This window comes from Lissotriton helveticus, chromosome 9, assembly GCF_964261635.1.
Source record: "Lissotriton helveticus chromosome 9, aLisHel1.1, whole genome shotgun sequence".
Lineage (NCBI taxonomy): Eukaryota > Metazoa > Chordata > Amphibia > Caudata > Salamandridae > Lissotriton > Lissotriton helveticus.
This window is the reverse complement of record NC_136070.1, coordinates 981,584,634-981,606,431: the sequence shown is the minus strand read 5'-3', so window position 1 is coordinate 981,606,431 and position 21,798 is coordinate 981,584,634. Positions and strand designations below refer to the sequence as shown.

The 21,798-nt window shown below is 41.6% G+C and overlaps 1 protein-coding gene across 2 annotated transcripts in view; it reads right to left on the bottom strand.

Moving 5' to 3' along the window:
• Positions 1–600: 600 nt before the first annotated feature.
• The window catches only part of LOC144782115 (uncharacterized), a 60,796-nt gene continuing 39,598 nt past the window's right edge, over positions 601–21,798 (bottom strand). Inside the window, exons 4-5 of one of the 2 annotated variants that reach the window (XM_078661287.1) lie at positions 15,707–15,914; positions 601–2,842 (exon numbers count right to left, since the gene is read on the bottom strand). In XM_078661287.1, the coding sequence (XP_078517413.1) occupies positions 1,038–2,842; positions 15,707–15,914 (2,013 nt within the window). In that variant the 3' untranslated portion in view covers positions 601–1,037. The remainder of the gene's footprint in view (positions 2,843–15,706; positions 15,915–21,798) is intronic. The other variant, XM_078661288.1, reaches the window with a different exon arrangement.

The window sequence follows — 21,798 nt, the reverse complement described above, 5'->3', positions numbered from 1 at the left end:
GATCCAGGAGGGAGCTTGTCAACTCACTCCTCACGTGTTTTTGATGGTTGAATGGGACCCTGCTACCTCTTGAGAGATAGTTCACCAAAGATAAGCATTTTGTGAGCGTTTCCCCTTATACACGCAAAGAGGTTAGTTTGTATCGTGCGTTTATGAAGCGCTTCATACTGTTGTCTGTGCCTTCTTCACCCCCGCCCTCCCTCCATTTGTCTGTGATACCTACCGTTTGCAATAGGTCTCGCATTTACGCGAGTTTGCTCTGTTGGCATTGTAAATGGCAATGCCTTCTATTTATGTTTTGGTTTTTAAAACACAAATAAAAGGCATTGTCATTTACAATGCCAATAGCTTAAACTTGCATAAATGCGAGACCTATTGCATTGCAAATGCTTGTTCTACCTATATCCCAAAACACATACTGTTCCAAATTTGTTTTTTCGGTCTCATACCATCTTCTGATTCTCTCCCTTTGGTACTATCAAGAATCATGTTTACATTCTTTTGCAGTTTTGCAGGTATTTGATTGACCTCCTTACTGTTTTAGAGCTGACTCTCTGCAATCCTATTTTCCTTAAAAGCTCAAGTCATGATGATTTTACATTTGTTATCCTATTTACTTTATTTTATACAATCTGTATTTATATTATTTATTTACCAGACTTCTACCCTGATGCATAAAAAGTAAAACTTTTTGCATATATAGATTGTATTCACATGTCCATTCTGTGTCAGTCTTTTAAATAAGGTTACATTGTTACATAAACCTGATGGCACAAAAGAACATCATTGTTCAGAAGGTGCATGTTAGAACAACTTTATGCAGGACTACAACGGAACACCAAACCTCTCTACTACCAAATGTTCACTTAATTCATTCCTGCTCCAAGAAGTGGCTTGCAAATTTTCTTCATTGGTTGCTGTTTATGGGTTATTAAGAGGCTACCCATTGTCAAACATCTGAGCAAAAGGTCTGACACTTTACAACCAGTCAAAGAAATGTTAGTGCAATGATTCGTTGAGGGTTCCTTTTGCAATCATCATGGGTTTATAGCTTTAATAGTTTTGTTTCTTCTCATACTATGATATTTTCTCTGATGCATAATGAGATGACCCCTATGACTGAAGCATTTCTTACAAACCGTACAGATCAACATCTCTCCGGTATGGATTTTCTGATGTCTGACCAGTTGTGACTTGCGAATGAAGCCTTTATTGCATTCAGTGCACCAATTACTTTCTGATGTATGTCTTCTATTGTGAACAAGATCGGAATTCTGCCAGCATCCTTTTTTATAATTAATGCACTTATTCGATCTCTCTCCTGTATGTATTCTTAGATGTCCTTCAAAAATTGACTTCCTCCAAAATCTTTTATCACATGCAGTGCAGTGATAAGCCCTTTCTCTGAAATGTGTCCGTAGATGCCCAGTAAGAAAAGACTTCTTCCAGAAACTTTTCTGACATTCAGTGCACTGATATGGTTTATTTCCCAAATGTTTTCTGTGGTGGACAGTGAGAATTGACTTCTTTGTGAAGATTTTTTCACACTCAATACATGAGTATAATTTATGATTTTTCAGTATGTTTGACTTTGGTGAATGGCGTTTTACATTATTTACATTGCAGGCATAATTATTACTTATATCAGATTGCCGTCCTTTCAGGATTTCTTGATCTAAATTAAACTGTTCTGCATTCACAAAATCACTGTGTTCCCATTGCAGGCTTCTATCATCCATTTCATCAAAAGAGCTGTGGAGAACATTTAATCGTGCCTCTCCAGGTGGAGGCGTATCCAACACTCTTACTTGTTTGTTTATTATTGTTTTGACACCTTTTACAGATAAACCATCTTCACTTTTTGTGGCTCTATTACACAAGGAGGCTCCTTGCGGTTCCATCTCACCAATAAAGTTTGTCTCAGTGTCTAAATTTAGACTTGGGGGCAAAATGGATGCGGCACTTAGATCTCCACATGCAGCTTCTGCCAAGTCTCCTAAACGCTGAGGCTCCAGTTCTATAAATGTGGCTTCACCTTGCTGATTTACACTAACCAGAAACACAGCTGCCACAACTGGATGATCTGTAAGACTTCTAATACTTTCTCTATCTTCAAATTCATGAAGATCCATCAAATAGTTCACACCCTCTTGATTGATGCTGAATGAAACTTTAGGTGTGGTTCGAGCAAGCCCTGGGTGGGAACTGGTGCCACATGCTCCTTCTGAGACAGGATGATCCATCTGACTTGACTCCAAGTCTTCTTCTTTTACCAAAGAAACAGTTTCATGTCTGGTAAGATTTGAGCTTTGGCTGAAGGTCTGCCCACATTTCATGCAAGGATATTGCTTTTCCTTTATATGTACACGCTGATGTACAATCAAGCTTGCAAGCATGCTGAAACCTTTTCCACATTCGCCACATACATAGAGTTTTTCTTTTGTAGGTATCCATTGTCTTCTTGGTATGGTTCCCGACTGTCTGGAATTGTACCTACTTTCAATACATGGATGTATTTGCCTTCCAGTCTCGGACCTCTGATTACTGATAATATTATTGCCACATTCACTGCAAGTGTCCGTGTTTTCTTCTTTGTGTATAACTGGTTGCTTTATTGAAGGTAATGTTTTGTGAGCACTTTTTTCATGTTTTACAGATGGATTGATTACATTTTCAGCAGTGTTTCTGGACTTTCTTTGGAATTTGCCACTTTGCCTGTTGGGTTTTTCAAGCTCTAAATAGGAGAAGGCCTCCCTGTCTTTTCCGGAGATCTCACCAAAATCCAATTCAACAGGACTAGCAATGTCACCAGTATCCATATCTACGCATCCTTGTGTTCGCTCTGTGGGATACAAATAATGTTCATATATAAGTTCATGACCAGATTAAGAAAATCTTATAAACTATAGTCAGAGCTGCAGAGAAGATACAAAACACACAATTCTTCTATTCATTTTCAAAAACAACATATGCAAATTGAATGAATTAGGATCTTTTTCTCTCCAAAAGATCACAAACAATACAGACTTTCGAAATACCCACTGCTAAATGGTCTGTTTCAGTTATGTTCTATCATGTGATAGAGGCAACCTGCTTAGTGTACACACTGCCTAAATGATCTTTTTTGTGTACTATTCTCTAGTGTGATGAAGGCAATTTATGACTATTTAAACACTTTACAATCATTCAAAAACTGTTGGAATTATAAACAGTTTGCTGAAACCAACTGGTTTTTTAATAAGAGTATATTCATATCTTTTGAACACTGCGGTGATGTCAAACCCCCAAAACAGGCTGCTTACTTTTTGGAAATTATATATAACATAAAATAATAAAATAAAATCATATATATCCTTTGTTATCCTCTTTAATGAATTTATGAATTAATCTGACAGCTATATTTTTTTAAAGAAACTCTTATAAAGAGGATAAGCATGGCATGTGTAAGATCTTTAGCTGCTCACCACACTATATTGCTGGCTAATCCCAGAGCAACTACTCTAGATTTACATAGCCAAGCTACCCCCTCCCTCACCTGACTATACCCCACTTGCCTCAACTTCTCTCCCCGAATGATGCTCCTCCTATACCACCTAATGATATAGCATCAGCACCCCCTCGCTCCCTTCTCTCTTCCTTTCTAAAGTAGACCTTACTTCACCCCAATCCTCCCTATGCATTCTCCCTCAATATATCAACACCCTAGCTCCATCCTCACCACTTTGCTCCCATGCCCACTGCCTCAATATCTGTCAATGTGCCCCCATACCTCACTTCGATCTAGACTGGATGAGATTACAAAAAACTTGCAAGACCTCAGAGCAGACCTACATAGACTCATTCACACCACAACAGAGATGACCAACTCCCAGGGGCCTAATACAAACCTCAGGATGTATACTTTCACTCATGACCAACCCTCCACCCAGCCGCCATATCGCCAACACACCTCCCTTCTAACCTGACCATTTCTTCCACACTGCCCTCGCAATGGATTTGGTGAATGAGATCCTATCCCAACACCCCCTTGCGACCAACTAGATGGAAAGTCCCAATTTTTCGATAACAATATCCAAATCCTCCTCCTGACATACAACTATTCACACCCTGACAACACTGATAATCAGGAAATAATGCATTCCATCATGACAAACCCTCATAGAGCTCCTAGGCTCAGCCATAGAGCTGTTGACAAGCATAACCTCAGACAAGTTATCCTCACACAGTCTACCCCAGCACACCACAAAACCCAAATGAATTGCATGCTAATCAACTGCAGATCCGCTTCAAGACAGGCAGGAGATATTTCTGAACTGACCCTCACACATGATCTTGACCTACTAATACTGACTGACACCTGGCTAAATGACAGTTCTGCTCCTATCACTGACAATGTAGTCCCTCCTAACCATGGCATTACCAGACTGGATGGACCCAGTAGACCAGGTGGAGGCATTGCTTGCATTCACAGCCTCAACCTGTCAGTCAAACATGCACAAACTCCTGTTCTATTCACCTGCGAATACCTATGTCTTGAGATCTCATTCAACAGCAGACCTCTATGAAAACAACACACAATATACCATCCTTCAGGAGACAATCTGGGTTACATTGAACAAATCATGGAAACCATTGGAACAAACACTTGTCAGCATTGTATTCAAATCTTCCTCGGAGACTTCAACCTGTACTGGAATGACCTGAATGATCCAGTAGTCAAAAGCTTTAAAATCTTCCTTGCGGACCTGTACCTGATCCAATTCTGTGACAAACCCACGCACAACAAAGGGTCAACCTTAGATCTTATCATTGTAAAGCCCAACTCAATTCAATTGGCGTCTATCCTCCCTTGTGATTGGACCAACCACCATCGCATCACATTTCTCATCAAGGAAGTTGTAATAACCAACGCAGCTCTACTATACAAGCCAAGAATCTGGAAAAGGAACATGCACAACATCAACCATACTGATCTGTCTTCTCTCAGCCACAACATCCTGCCTCCCCCTGTAGAGAAGTCAGATGTCTATGATCTTACAAATCACTACACTCGCTCCATGGAGAATGCTCTTGACTCGATCGCTCCATTACAATTAAAAAGTGTCCACTAAAATGTCGTAACCTTGGTACAATTGTAGTCTCAATACAGAAAGATGCAATTTGAGACTAGCTGACCGTCAGTGGAGATCAGCTCCGTCCCTTGAGCACCTCAAGCTCCTGAGAACGAGGAACGGATACTACAAAAGCATCAGAATAATAAAAGCAGATTTCTTCCCCAAAACCTTTTTGATCACATAAAAGCACAATCAAACTGTCACCCAACCCGTCACTTGCTGGACCTAGTCCCCTACCAAACTGCGAGGAATTTGCCACCTTTTATCTGCAGAAGACAGAAAACATGAGAACTGTTCTTCAGACGGCCTAGGAACCATGTCCTCTTACCCCTCAAACCAGCCCTTCGGCCTCCTGGACTACTGTTCTTACGTGTCCTCCTGGGCACTTCCCCAAAAACAACGCCTCTTGGAACTCTTTCAGAACCTTTGAGGAAGGTTTCATTCATAAAATCCTAGCTATGCTGAAACCCTCAAACCACTTCAATGACCCTCTTTCTTCTAACTTCTTCAAGAAGATCATACACGCAAAACTCACCCAAAACTCATAATTTGGACCAAGATTGTTAATGCCTCCCTCCTTCAAGGCACTATCCATGACTGCCTAAAGTTCGGTCTGGTTACCCCATCCTAAAAAAATAACCAAAACATATCAAACTGACCTAAATAATTTATGACCAGTTTCCAATATTCCTACCCTGGCGAAGCTTCTTGAAAAATGTGTTTGCATCCAACTCTAACCAAATGGAGCAATTCCAACTCTTAGACCAATTTGAATCTGGCTTCCATGCAGAGCACAGCACCAATCTACTATGACACACATGGTTGACAATGCACTAAAGATGATGGATCAGAACCAAGCTTGTCTTTTAATCCTCCTTGACCTATCGTCAGCATTTGATATGGTAAAGCAGGACAACCTACTAGTCCTTTTGTGACACTGTATGGGCCTACCAGGATCAGTCCTTAACTGGTTCTCCTCTCATCTACAGAAAAGGACTCAAAGAGTCAAGGTTAATCACTCAATATCGCAGACCACTCCGGTCACATTAGGGGTCCCACAGGGCTCATCTCTTTCACCCACTATCTTCAATCTGTTCATGGAGCCCCTAACGGAAATTCTGAGCTCAGCCAACATCCACTGCCAAATATACTCTGACACTTCCCAACTAAACCTAAAAGTCTCCGCCCCAAAAGACATCAGTTCCCTCAACACAACTCTACAGAAAACTCAGAATTGGCTAGCAACCAATCACCTCAAAGTAAATACTCTAAAAAACGGATTCCTCCTGATCGCCCCACCTAACCAGTCGCCCGTCATCGAAGAATGGTTAAAACATCTAACAGCTCTCTACTGCATATCACAAATCATCAACTCCACAAGTTAACAGGGATTAACTTTCGACAAGCAACTCAACATGCAGAAGCACATCAGTGCTGCCACCAATGGAACAAATCCCCAATTGAACATTTAAAGAAAATGACCCCGCCAACTACTTCAAGCATGCAGTGCAAGCTCAAGTGATTCCAAGGTTGGACTATGGAAATGCAACACTCTCTGGGCTACCCAGATCCTAACTGGCTCCTCTAAGAGCCCCACTCACCTCTGCCGCAAGGCTCATCTGGCTCAAAAAGAAACAACCACGTCACCCTGATCTGAAATACCTCAACTGGCGCCCGTACGAACCAATAATCCAGGTAAAAATTGCATGCATGACGCTTAAAACCCTCTAGTTCAAAACCCCTAAATATCTTGCTGAGAAGCTCGAACTCTCTGCTGAATTCAGATCATCCAGAGCTCCATCTCCTTACTTCTAAAACCTCAGATTCCACAAGAATAAAACTTACAACCGATCTTTCTCTGAGATAGCCACGAGAATTTGGAACACATTACCGCCTGAAGTCAGAATGAATCCCTCGATTGTATCCTTCCAGAAAGAATTCACAGTACTCCTTATGAACAAATTTCTCCCCTAGATCCCAAGATACTTATTTCCTCAATCACACGCATGACTATATCTCACTGGCTACCTTAGTGCTTTCGATTGATCAGTTCCTACAATAACCATCCCTCTTCTCGACACTGCCTATTAATTTCAGTTGTCTGGACTATGATATTTTGTTTTTATTGGTTTATCTCTCCTGCTCTCTGATCATTGTAAAGCATACCCTCCCTTTTATGTGTACTACCCTCTCCTGCATTTCTGCTCAAATATGATATTATTGTTATTACAGCTCTGCTCTCTAAATTTGAAATGCTCTCTGATACCTGCAAGGGTCATGTTCGTGCTATAAAAAACCGATTAAAATAAAATGAATAAAAAATGCTGAAGATTTTTTAACATATCGATAATACCAAGAACAGGCCTCCTGTTCTTGTCCCCTGTGCTTTATGTGAATCACCCATGCATCTTCTATATACATGATCTGGCAAGAATTTAGTGAAACATCACGAAAGTACAGAAAAGGTCATGCAGCTATTGCGCTAGAATTCTTTTTGACATTTGGGAAGAGAGTAGGCAACAGGCTTATCAGTTTTCTCCACCACACAGGTGAGTTAACTAATACTACAAATCAGCTAGCTAAATCCATCAATCTTTGCTGATAATCTTGAAATGTTACGCTTATCCCCTGAGCAGTCTTTGACAAACTGGAGGACCTGTTAAGTTCCCAGCATCTCAAGGACATCTCTAGAGTTCAAGGGAAAGTCAACAAAATGGGCTTGTTTCTGTCTATACACCTAAACTTCTTACATGTGGAGTGCCTCAGAAATCACTACCCTTTTAACGTATATTTAGCAAATATGTGAAGCACCAAATTAGACTGACTTATACCTAATTTCGCAATGCTGGAAAGCTGCTACTTCTAAGAAGAGTACCCTAAAGTAGTCTAAAGGCTAAAGTTTACTTCTGTTCTTTAAAATAACATGGTCTATATGACTATGACTACAGACAATATAAATGCATTGTATCAAAACACTCAAAAAACGTGACAAAACTACAAATGGCATAAAATGCCTAGTACTATTGCCAGTAGGCCTTAGCAACTGAAGTCACATTACCAAGACTAAGGAGAGTTTGCTTTGGCTCCTTCTGGAACCTCGAACTCAATTCAAATGCATGTGCTTTGAACAGAGGACCTTTCAACTCCTAATTCAAGACATAACCCCTTCCAAGATTCTCCTGGCTGCACACAGGATCGGAAGGTATAATATGTCAAATGTGTAGAACTGTGGGTGAGATGTATAAAGCAGTTGATCAGTCGCAAACGTTCCAATTTGGCCTTTGGGACAAGAACTTCTTTTAGTATTGTACTTAACGTATTTTTGGAGATGGCAACTTTTTTTATCAACTGCTAAAATGGGTTCAGAAATTAATAAAGAATCACTATTTTAAAAGGGGCGTGTTCTAGGTTCCCCTTTCAGATAACGATTTCCATCCACATTTACCAATGATTTAGGACCGAAATAGAAGTCGTAAAACTTTGAAAAGTTACCGAACACCAAGTTTCGGTGGTAACCCATTCCCAAAAGTGAAGAAATCCCTTTGCCACCCCTTCCCCTTTGTGAATGTTTTAAAAAAAGTGATTGGGTGTAGGCAGTGGTCGACGGGATTACTGCAAAGACTTACACAAATTAAACCAAAAACAAATCTTTTCTTTTTAAAAGTAGCCCAGTTTCCTTAGGGGAAACGGACTGCATTAAAAAAAAAATACTTTATTGAAAGGCAATCACAGACACGGTGGTCTGTTGACACCAGCAGACCACCTTCCCTGTGACAGCCACCAATTGTAGCAAGTCTCAATTTGTAAGCAGCCTCATTAATATTCATTAGGTAGTTGAGATTGCAACCCACTATGATTAGTTTATGGATTGGTTTTTAAAACCCTTAACTGGCCACAAAAAATACTGGTTGAAATTTGTGACCAGTATTGTGTGACCAATAAACAGTACATCTAGCCCTATGTTATCAATGACAGGGAAGATAAGCCAAAGGAACAGTGGACTAGAAAGATATGAGGAAAGGTAACAGACAAAAACATTGTGAAATATGAACTTAGTAAGAATGAAAAAAGGAACATGAGCCCCCTCAGGCATCAAGAATAGGCATTAAAGTCCTATGTAGATGATATTATACTAAGGACAGAATGCCCAGCATTTCCTAATTTATGTTGGAAATAGTGCAAGAGATGGAGGACATATGCCCAGGCCAAGTGGTATTGTTTCCAAAGGGCCAGAAACACTGGCAGAAGATCCTATGGAAGATGAGTGCCAGGTTTCTCTTTACATATGGAGTAGTTGCTTATTAAGTTGTGCATTCACATTACTGAAATTGTGGTGATGAAAGAAAAAAGTTTCCTTTAACAGCTGCCCACTAATGCAACCAGAAATTGCTTCTATGGCTGTTAATTTCCAAGATTTGCTCTATGACACCTCACAGGATTATGTGTGTATTTAATGGCACCACTCCTATGCACGTGTGCGAATGACAATCCCTTAGTGAAAAAAGAAACCAATTGGTGTGTTTTAGGTCAAAGACTGACAGATGTAGTGTGGGTGTGCATGTTTGGAAACTGCCTATTAGGTATTGGTGTCACCATGAGAGTAACTTTATCGTATTCCAACATCCTGGCTCTTTTGCATTCACGATTTGAGTAGATTCTACAGCAAATGAGAATTAGAGAATTTGTAGATGGTGTCAGACAGCTAAGACCCAGGCAAAAAGACTGCATGGATCTGCCTGATTAAATGTTGTATAATTCTAGAAGAAATCCCCAACAGCACAGTATCATGACATACCTTCAGAATGCCACTACCCCTGCTGTTTTTCAGACAAAGTATAACAATGGACAAAGCATGTCAGTATTCTTCTAACGATGGTGAACTTGGCACCATTTGTGCCAGCAGTATTCCCTTTAAAAGTTACAAAGTGTTGCTCAGTAGAACACAAACTCCAGATTCTGTCAACATAATACATGCAGGGTGTGCTTGAAGTCTAGATTATATGGCATCTAAACTAAGAAAGCATAAAACAAACACAAAAAGTTCAAAGAACAATGGTCATGCTCAGATGGAATTCCTACAGTACCCTTTGGATCAAGAAGGGATGAGTCCTGAGAACCTCTATGTTCATTTAGGAACGCAGGAAAAGCCTCACTGCATAAAAGGCTTGCAGCCGACTTGTTTTCCTGGCTGAGGATTTGGCTGTTCTTCTGTATAAGAAGCTTTAAGTCATTTGCCGATAATCACTAACATTTATCCTTAAACCTGTTTGGGGCAAAGGTGCAGTCTCAGGAGGACATAGGATGTGCTGATGCATTAGGACTATCACTTGCCTTGCCTTTTGATTGCATCATTGGTCATAGACATGTACTCATCGTGTCTGTAGCAGTATGCCTCTAATGGACCAAAGTAAGTCTTATGGGTGTCTACCTGCACCATTATCTAATCCAGACGAGGCAAGAATGTCATAACATCTTTCAAGCAGGTGAGCCCATAGATGTTTTTCATTGTTGCTACTGTGCAAAGTCCTGGTAGATGATTTTCTGATAGTTGCAAGGATCTTTTGGCTCTATGAAAAGACACCTAAGTGGGCAACATAAGCCCCTCAGAAAACACGGGCTGAGGCTCAGCAATGGTATGGACGGTTGCTATCTTCTCCCTGGCTCACTTCCTCCATAGTCAGGAGGTCTTTCATCTGTTGGATGTAAATGTAGTCCCTCTGAAGCATATAGAACATGTTAGGGAACTAGAAGCCGAGGTGGAACCACAAGGATAGCAGAGCACACTGGGCCCTTTTGGGTTTTCTAGAGGAAGCTCCAAATCAGAGGAATTTCTCTAAAGCAGTACATGACATTTAATTTGGCATAAGGCAGTCTCCAAGGGATCTCTGCCCAAGCTATCCAAGAGGCAAACTGGTCACATTTGCAGTTCTGGTGAGTGACAAGTACATCTAAAGTTACACTACTCCAAAACTCTAGGAGGGGGTTCGGGCCTTCCTGGACAATTACCTACTTCTGTGCCACTGGAAAAGCTGTCTCCAACTGTCTGTTACTTTCGATCTCTGCAATTTGGGAGACAGCAGGAATATACCTTTTTGCAAGAGGCAGCCATTTCCTTCAGCTCAGTCGTGCAGAAAAGGGCTGTGATATTTTCTGTGGGGATGAATGCCACTCTGGCTTTTGACAATAGACTTTAGACACCATAAATGATTTCTAGCTCCAAACCACTTACATGAAGGTGCATCCCAAAAAGGCTGAGTGCTCCCACAGTGCTCATGCACCAATTCTTGGTAGAAAGTGGTGACCATGAGCTCAGACTCTGCTTTATGACCAGCACTGTTACACACCAACTAGTAAGCTGAACAAACACACTGCACATGGTTCAGTTTACATGAAACATGTCCAGTGTATTTGTTTACAACATGTGACCTTATGTCACTGATGACACCAGGTAACATAAACCTCCGTTCACAATCCATTTTTCCTAAAGGACAGTGGCAGGCCGTCAATCTTGTGTGTACCCCACCCTATCCCAACTCATCACTAGGTGAAGGGAAGTCAGTGAGGCTTGATGTTCCCAGTCTACTTGTGATTAGTTGGGTAAGGTACACGATTGCTGATTGACACACAGTCTCTGGATCTGGAAGCACAGGGCTGAATCCTAATGCACCCAGGCTGTGTTCTGTTAGCAGAGCTACAACATGTCACGGGTAGGCTTAGTCCTGCAGTGTTGTAGGCCACTTTAAGCTAGGGCTGACAATAGATATTCCCAACAAAACCTGGGAAGGAGGCATATTTGCACTAGGGTATGTGCCCAGACAATAAGTTGAACACCTACACACTACAGATGGTTCAGTTTGAATGAGACATGGCCAGTGTATCTGTTTACAACTTGTGACCTGACAATCCTATTACCAAACTGCTACTAGAGTAGCCTAATGTGCAATGTTTGTCCGTTTATTTGTAGTACAAAGCTCTCTTTTAATGTATACATTCGTTAAAGTCTAAAACGCTAATAAAAACGTAGCCAGATTTAGAGGTTTGCAGATGGCTATCCAGCCACTAATGCAACGGATATCCCATACACCTTATTAAAGTGCATTATGTCCAAATGCACTTGTAATAAGGTGGACAGGATATCCATCACATTTGTGACAAAGTATCCATATACCAAACACTAACCCAATTAGATTAAAAACCTTCTAGGATGGCTTGAATAAGACAAGTTACTAAAAACGAGAACTAGTGTATTTAAATGCAAAGGTTTGACCTTGCTCAACCAGCCCTACACATTCCATCCATCGAGTAAAGACTTATCCACCCTCGGTTTCGCAGCAAGAGTGGCTAAGCTTGAACACCAGCATACACATCTTATGTTCACCTGCACCAGTCCCTCTCATCTCAGAGTCTGTGAGTCAGCCTCTCAGATGGACTTGAATGAGAAATACGCACCATCAATATGCATGTGTACAGTACCACAAGCAGTAATGAGCATCAATTCTACAAGAGAGTAATATGTCAGGCCCCTTGATAAAATGACTCAATGACAAAGGCAATAACCTGTATCAAAGGTCCTAGACCCTAAATACATTAGAGGTCCTATGCCGTTTATCCATTAATGGCCTCAAGTATTAACTAAGTGGCAGTAAATATATATTAATGACCCCACACGAGAACACTGAAAGAAAACAAAACCATGATGGGTGGGTGCTTGAATTATTCTCAGCCACATCTCAGTCCATTGCTCTTTAGCCCACAATGCCATGTCAGATTAGACCTAGCCATAAGCACATCAACCATGACTCTGCTCCAATATAAAAAAAAGTCCAGCCCTATGTGCCAAGCCAGGTCCTCTTTGAACTGGAACACAAGCAACCCAAAACCGTTTTTGTCCTGGTTGAGGCTCTTTAGTTGGGTGCCGCTTGGTTAAAGTGGAAAGTCAGTACAGGAACTACATCTGGGTATACCCATCGTACGTAAGGCGTCACACTGAAGTAATCAAAAAAACTGATGGGTGGGGAGCTTGAAATAATATCAGCCACTGGTAATTACTCGGGCCGCAACCTGGTCCATCATTCTGTTGCCCAAACTGCTACCTCAGAACAGACACTGCATCATGCAAATTCACCTTGATCCTGGACTACCCTAGTTCTGGGCTCATCAGCTGGGTACAGCTTGGTTCTAGTAACACAGTGTGCATGGACTCAAGTCTGGGCATACCCTCCCCACTTCGGGGGAAACAATAAGTGTACAACCAGTGATGGACGGATTACTTGAATTAATTTCAGCTACTGGTAATCACTCAGGCTACACCCCTAGCCATCATTATTTTTCACACCATGCCAGCTCAGTTTGGACCCTGCTATAAGCAAATCAGACTTGACCCTGCTCCAAATGGAACAGTCCAGCCCAAACTGCCAAGTCAGGTCCTCCATGAACTGGAACAAAAGCAACCCAGGAACGGTTTCTCCCTTGTTTTAGGCTCATCAGCCAAGTACAGTTTGGTTCCAGCTACACAGTGTGCATAGGATCCACATCGGGGCATACTTGTCTCACGGCAACATGAAAAGTATACAAAACAGTGATGGATGAAATGCTTGAATTAATCTCAGTCACTAGCAATCACTTGGGCCGCATCCAAATCCATCATTATCTTGCACACCATGCCACCCCAGTTTGCACTCAGCTACATGCAAATCAGTCTTGACCCTGCTCCAATAGGAACAGTCCAGCCTGAACTGCCAAATCAGGTCTTCTTGTACAGGAACATAAGCAACAAAAGACCAGTTTCCCCCTTGTTGGGGCTCTTCATTTGGGTGCAGTTTGTTTTCCAGTGACAAAGTGAGCACAACACCCAAGTCTGGGCATACATGTCGCACTTAGTGTATTGTACTTAAGTAAACAAAAAAGTGGTGTATGACCCACACAAGAACAAGTACTAAAGAAGCAATCAGTAAAAAGCTCTAATGACGTCACACAGTAACAAGCATCAATAGCCTACAAAGTAACTAGTGCTAATTTGATTATTTAATGAATTATTCAGAAAAAAACAATAGGGGAGAAGAAGGCTGTTGTGGCAAGGGAAACTGGTAATTATAACAGAGCATTAGAGTGCAGCAGGCCATCCCAAATCTAACTGCTGAACATAGAAATGTTAGTTTGGAGAAGGGGCATGTTTAGGAATGGAACAAGAAGATCAGAGTATCCACTCCACATAGATGATATGAAAAACTTTCAAGAGAATAAAATTCCACCAATATAAGATCACTAAGACAGTATCATCCTGTGCAGTAGTATTCATGGCAAGTACGAGTGATCTAGCATTTGAACTTGAGGCACGCCAACTAGAAATGGGTATATTAGTGGGAAAGGACACCGAGGGCATATTACACAAAGTGCCATGGGGGTGGGGGTGCAATGGACGTGTGCGCACAGTTTGTGCTCCTCCTGCACATTTTGGTATTACAGAAGTGGCTGCAGACACTTACGCGGCCCTCTCTGTAACACTAATAACGCTGGCGCACATAAAGTCCTAATGCAATCTTGAGAGAGCATTCCCTCATTTGTATGGGGGTGTGGCGCCATGCAAATGAGAGAATCTCTTTGCCCTGTTTGCCTGGGCTGGCAAACATGCCGTCAGGAGGCGCACTGACAAAACGGTGGCACACTGTCAGTGCGCCTCCTTAAGGCTACCCCCTCGAGAGGTGAAAGGAGGTCCCATGGACCACCCCGACCACCTAGTCACTCACTGCACCCACCTGCAAGGGGGTTTCTCTCCTCTTTTGAAAGTGCAAGCAGGTGCCACCTGTACAGTGAAACCACAGAGAAGCTGATTGACGCAGCCTCTCCGTATTTCACTTGAATGCGCTGCCCCAGTGCTGTGCAACCTCATGGCTACCCTGAGGGCAGCGCATTCTCCATAAAAGGTGTGCAGTGGCGCAAACAGGTAAAGTGCGCCATTTGTGTATTATGTCCCATGGAGACAAAGAAGGATTTGGAGAGCTACAAATTACAAGGGAGGAAAAGCATTCTACGGCTATGCTTATCAACATAGCTTTGCTATGTACCGTCTGTAGTCCTAGAATATTTAGCTGCCTAAGTACTATACAGATGGTCTACTTATGTATCTTTTAGATCTTTCACACTTGTTATTTTATTAGGCCAGAGTGGGTGAACAGTGCAGGCAAGGAGAGCAGATATAACAAGAACATTTCACTGACTACACGCTTCCACACGTATTTCAGGCACTGTTCTTGCTTCATGGGCTCCTGTATAAAATAAGGAACATTTAAAACAAATTTAGATTATGTTATTGGAGCAATTCTTATCATTGTTAATGGCGACTTGATATTGTATTAGTTACAGTTTATGAAAAAAATCCCTTGTTTATTTAGACTGCTACTGATTGGTTATGTAGTTTTAATTTTCGGTTTTTCTGTCATAAAAAAAAAGAAACAAAAATATTTATGTTTTGTGCTCAGTGGGTATTACTTGAAATTGGGATAAAATAGGTTGCACACACACAGACACCAGAAATACGAATTCTGTCAATAGGCCGCAAACTTCTGCATATGCTATGAAAATATAAACATTACCAGAGTACAGTTGCTGTAGATTAGCAGGTCCATCACTTAGTCCTTCTTTCCCCAACTGCAGCAGAAGCTGGGAAACACGCTTCGTAAGACGTTTCTGGAGCTTTACCAAATTTCCTAACTTGTTCCACAGCTTTTGTTCCATTTCCATGGATTTGTCCAGGGCCAGTTTCAGAGATTTGGGACTGCTGGCACAATAATAATTGTGCTCCTAAAGCGAAATGTAACTGTTTAAAAAATTGCACACGACATTTAGGAGATACTACAAATAAAATGTGTGATGCTCAGAAGCTGTACTGGCAAGATGTTCTGCAAAAATACAAACGCTCATTAAACTATTTGGGAGACGCAGAAAGCGAAGCTCTATTAGACCATGACATTCAAGGAGCGTATTTTGCTAGCGTTTAGTGCATTTAGGTTGTGATTCTGCAGTGAAACTGAATGCTACCACTCGCAATTACACAGACGCTAGAATTCAAACATTGAGTACAATCATGATAGTTGGCACTGTACATCCTCACCCAGCTGACTATTAAATATACCTTGCCGGGAAACTTTTGAATTTTAGAACAAAATTATGTTGTTATGCAGTTCTGTTTTTAACAACGTGTTCCACATTTTTTAATTTGATTTTATGCAGAGACTTTATTTAATCTAACATTTTACATTATGGTGCTTTTATCTGGAAAATATTTATCTTGTTTTCACTTGACTAATATCACATTGTGGTTTCTATTTTGTATTGCATTTATGGTCGCCGACCGAAATAAAGTATTTAAACTGAATACTACCACTCCTAATTTAAAAAGCTGGGATTAGGGAGTTATGCTGGCAGAACACCTGCTTGGTCAGGAGAGATTACTTTACTCTGCTAATCACATACATGATACAACAAAGGCAAGCACTGAGAACTTCAAATGTTGCACTGGATGAACACCAAACAGGAAGGTAAAAGTCCTGAGACGTTGTGTTCCACTAGTAGCTTATACTGTCAAATGTACTCTTTGTAAGGGGCGTAAAAAATACAAAAGAAAATATAGGTCTCCATTTGCATGGGTATACCAATAAATTCATGTTTTTATGGATCAATAAACATTGACAGAGGCCTGTGCTATGCAAAGGAATGGCGCGAGGAAAGAATTTATCTTGAATCAAAAGCAAGAAAGAGAGCTCACATTCATGCAGATTTTCTTCTGGTATCTTCCCCCCACAGGGAAAGAAAACTGTCAATCAGTTATGGCATGTGGTTTCAAAAATAAGGGCGCATCAGAAGTAGATGTGTTGGAGGAAGTAAATAATTATTGGCCCTGGTTGAACTAGCTCTGCCTATCCTCTGGTAGGTTATATAAAGGGCATGACTCCTTGACCAAGTCTACTAGGGCACAGGGCTTCGGGTGAACTGGGTGAAATCACCAGTCTATCCGCTTTGCCCTGACAAGCTACCATGAAATACAAGCCTCGGGAAGGCATAGCTTCGCTGGTGCAGGGTAGAAATTTGCTACCTGGGATCCACCTTTACCATACCCCGATGGATCTCTAGGAGGGGAACCTCCGAACCACTTTGGCTGGTATCTCATCACAAGTCACTTTTGGAAGAACTTGCCTCAGGCAAGATATCGCTGGCGAAGATGGTTATCCTCCCTCGCCTCCTATACTAGTCATAAAACTTTAAAAAGAGCATCATAGTGCACAAACCATCAAATATATATATATATGATGCAATATAAAACAATCATCTTTACTAGGTATTTTTATAATTGAACACGTGATATACAGCGAGGAACTAAAAAGGACTAAATTCATCACAATAACATATGGTTCAATCAAGTAGTATCTACAGTAAACAAAGACTAAAACTGTGCAATCTTCCCTGGCTATTGTACTTTATTACTGCCAGTCCTATCAGGACGTAATCTTTAAGCACTTGAAGAACATGTCTAATAAAAGATTACTGACTGCAAAAACTACTGTGCCCGAAGTATCAGTTTCTAAAATTCTGTGTGAACCAAATAACGTGTGACTCTTAAACTCAAACAGGGCGTATCCACCTTCTACGGGGATGACGATACAGAAGAACAACACGATTTCTTCAGTCTCCGAAGTCAGGCCACATGCAGGGCATTTGTCCGAACCTGGTCTCTAACCCAGTTGCCAAAGCTCCTTAATGGTAAACAGCCCCAACAAAATCGCACATACAAACGTCTCGCTAAGGGTGGGGAGATCAGATCTAGGAAATGTTCAAACTGAGAACATGGCTTAAAACTCAGAAATTGATCTGTTAGGCGTCCAGGGGTAGTGTTTGTGGAATATTGGTCATACACAAATGCTTGATACTTGATTTTTCAAGCTACCACGTCTGCCTAAACGATGTCCTCTGGGTGGTCCCATGGTCTGGGCAACTCAAGTGTCCTACACCAATTTGCAACATGTTTGAGCCATTGGATTTTGATGCAAGTATTTGTCTTCGAGAGTTCACTTAATGCCTCCCGATAGTCATTTAGCTCGGGTGTGAACCTTAAGCCTAATCAGTACATCAATGGTTTTAAAATTGCCACATCTGATATTCTTTCTGTCCCCAACTCATAAAACAAAGGGACAAGATGTGTACTAATTGGGACTGAAACGAGGTATCTCATAAATGTGTTTTCACCCAAAGCCAATCTGTGGGTGTTGACATAGACCCAGATTTCAGACCAAATAGTGCAGCACTTTGTGCTCTGGCGCGGTAGACCTCCAATGTTGGAGTTAATGAATGTGACTGATTCTGCCTATAGAGCATAGCTTTTGATCTTTGGACTGTAAGCAAATAGCTGTCAGTCAATCCAATGCCCAAATAATCATAGCTGTGCACCCTCTCAAGAGGCTGTTCAGCGACTTTACCAATACTGGTTCTAGATTTACCTTTCCCAAATATCATACATTTTTTTTGGGATGTGTTAAGTTCTAATCCCTGGGAAGCACAGGAAGATAAAAACGTATCTACCTGATTCTGGAGACCTATCGCAGTCTTCGAGCTGAATGAGGAGTCATCAGCAAAGAGCAGTATTAGGCTTTTTCCCCATTTAGCACGTCAGAGTCTTTGATGCAGTCCTAAAGTTCACTAACCACGTTGTTGATGTGCAAAGAAAACAAGGTAGGTGCAACTACATACCCTTGTCGTACACCATGCTGGATAGGAATTCTGCCAATTAGTTCTCCCTGTTTCCCCTATCTGACTTGAGCGTAATTATCCACATAAAGTCTGGCTATCAGATTCACCAGACTCATAGGGTCTTCCATTTTGATTAAGACTTTCCACAATTTTTCAGAGGCCACAAGATCAAAGGCTGCTCTCAAGTCTACAAATGCAACATACATTTTTGATTTTTGAGCACCGAATATTTCCAATACAGGCAACATAAACGTAATCGCAGGTACTGGTTTTGGTACTTGGAGAGATGGCAAAAACCTATCGTCATCCTTCCAAGTTTGCAGTCTGTCTAGTACCAGCATTGCAAATGATTTTTGCAAGATGTCCATTAGGCTTATAGGCCTATAGTTAGAGGGACAGGAAACGTCTCCTTCCCTACTCTGTGTCCTCATCTAGTGTAAAAACATTGTTGAATCACTCTGATCAAGTTGCAACTGTTGGTAGGACAAGGTGGACTGAACACCTCTACCCCCTCCCCCCCCCCTCCTTTAGATGGGTCCTTTCTTGTAGCGCAACTACAGTGGTTGTCGCACTGGACGGCTGGGAGCTATCTAGGAGAAAAGTGTAATGTACAGGGCTTCCTCCGTCCCAAGGTTATACCTGAATTCTCTGGCTATTGCAGGTGGCGGTAGCCTGCACCTTTATGATCCAATTGCATCGCCTCACAAGATACGCCTACATATTCACTGGTGCTCCCTCTGTTAGGTCTCCCCTGCTTTCCAGGTTTTTGTTCATCCAGAGAACTAAGGGTCAGGACAGAGCAATTGCTGGTAATTGTGGGAGACCTATTCAGTGTTGGCCATCACCTCACCCTCGAACAACTTACCGTAGACCATGGCCTGCCGCCAGGGTAGTTTCTCATCCACAGGCAGCTTCATACTACCTGTCGGAGACTCTGGGGCACGCTGGTAGCAGAACCCACCACACATCCAGTGTCGCAGACCATACTTACCATGGGCGCGGGACGCCACCTTGTCACTTATCTATACAAGGCCATCCGTGAGCTTACGGGTAGCCCTCTAACAGTGCTGAGAAACAAGTGGGAAGACGATTTTGGGAGGGAACTCCAGGACAAAGAATGGGAACAAGCGCTTTCCCCCAGCTTGTTTCTCAAAACGCTTGCTTCAAAAATATACAATTCTTTATAGTCAAGCGGGTTTACCTGACCCCTGTCCAGTTAAATCGTTATTTCCCTGAAGCACAGCTTAGCTACCCAGGCTGTCGTATATCAGATGCAGATCTCGACCATAATGCATGGTCCTGCCCGACCCTGCATAGTTACTGGCAGTTGATACACACCACACTGCGGATGGTCACAGAATTGCCAGATATTCATACATGGGAAGCATGTGCTTGAGGCATCTTTAAACGTAAGAAACTGCATTAAGTGCACTCCCACCTTGCTGCCCTGGTGCTTCTCCTTGCCAAACGCGTGCTCACACTCCAGTAGAAATCTGCGACTGCATAAACAGTGGCAGCTTGGCAGGGAGCGATACGGAAATTGGGGAGGGCAGAAGAGGAGGCCGTCCATTATGAAGAAGACCAACACCTGTGCAAGTGACCTATACCTCCACATTGGACTACACCGCTCACTCAATTTCTGCAACATGTGGGGGAACGATGATCTCCCCCCATAAGCTCCACAGGTCATCCACACACGCATTACCCAGATTTCCATGTGGAGGGACATCCTATTTGGTATTCCGACCTCGACAATAAGTTCTGCACCCCCTTATAGCATATCTGGGTGGCTCCTTGGACACAAACCTGTCTCACGAACGCGCTTGCCCTTGTCATTGCGGTAACTATCCTACAATTCAGTGGCACTATGGGATATGGAGTCTTGATGGGAATAGGAGCATGCGCTCTATAGACTTGGAGTTTCTAGTATACTCTTAGTCTGCAAACATAACCCCGCCATTAGACCACAGTTATCCGGTCCCGGTGCAGGCGAATATTTTGACATTTAAAGAATGGCAGGAATTAATTTGATTCTGCATTTGAGATCGAAGGTCATCTGCTTGGGTGAACATGGCATAGGCAGGGATTATGAGACACAAATCATAACGGCTGACAGTTTCCCTTTTTTTATAATTACTCTTTTATCATTTTTAAAATGACAACAAAGGATTATGAGTTTTGTGATGTACTTTTAATGCCCGCATTAATCCCATTCTGACAAATGTTTTAGGCGATTTTCATGACTAATTAATTCATGCTATCTGCATTTTTCGGTATTATGAGCAAACTAACATGCAAGCATTGTGCATAATATTTAGTTTGATTGTTATGCCTTACCTGTATTAGTATAAGAGAGGGGTCCAAAAACGCCAAAGGGATAGGACACCAAAAGTAAGCTCTGTTTTTATGCACACAACACACACATACTACTACCAATCATACCTCACTCTAATAGCACTAATTAGAACCCAAGAACCCAAGAACACAATGTAGAAAAGTCATGAGTCTTTTATTTTTCACTATTAAAAAATTTGATCTATTTGTTAAAAACTTGTCTCTTAAGAGATCTCATTACAAAACATAAATAAACATAAGAAAACTTTTTGTCAAAGGCAGGAAATTGCACAAAAGAGGGAGGGAGGGAGGGATCACTTTTTTATTTCATTTTTTTAATTTCTTTTTATTACACGGATGTCATTAAAAACACATGCTAAATATAAAATTGGCATTGCTGCGCTGTATTTGCACAGTGTCTGTGATGTGCAGTGATGCGGCCAGGCCAAGTCTTTGCAATGGTCTGTTGTATCAATCTGGCACAGAGCAGGAAGGATGGCTGGAATAATTTGCAGAATATTTATGAGCGAGATATCAATCTGAGAATCATTGCAATTAACTGCAGATGCACAAATGGCACAAAATGGACGAAAAAAATACATTGCTCAAT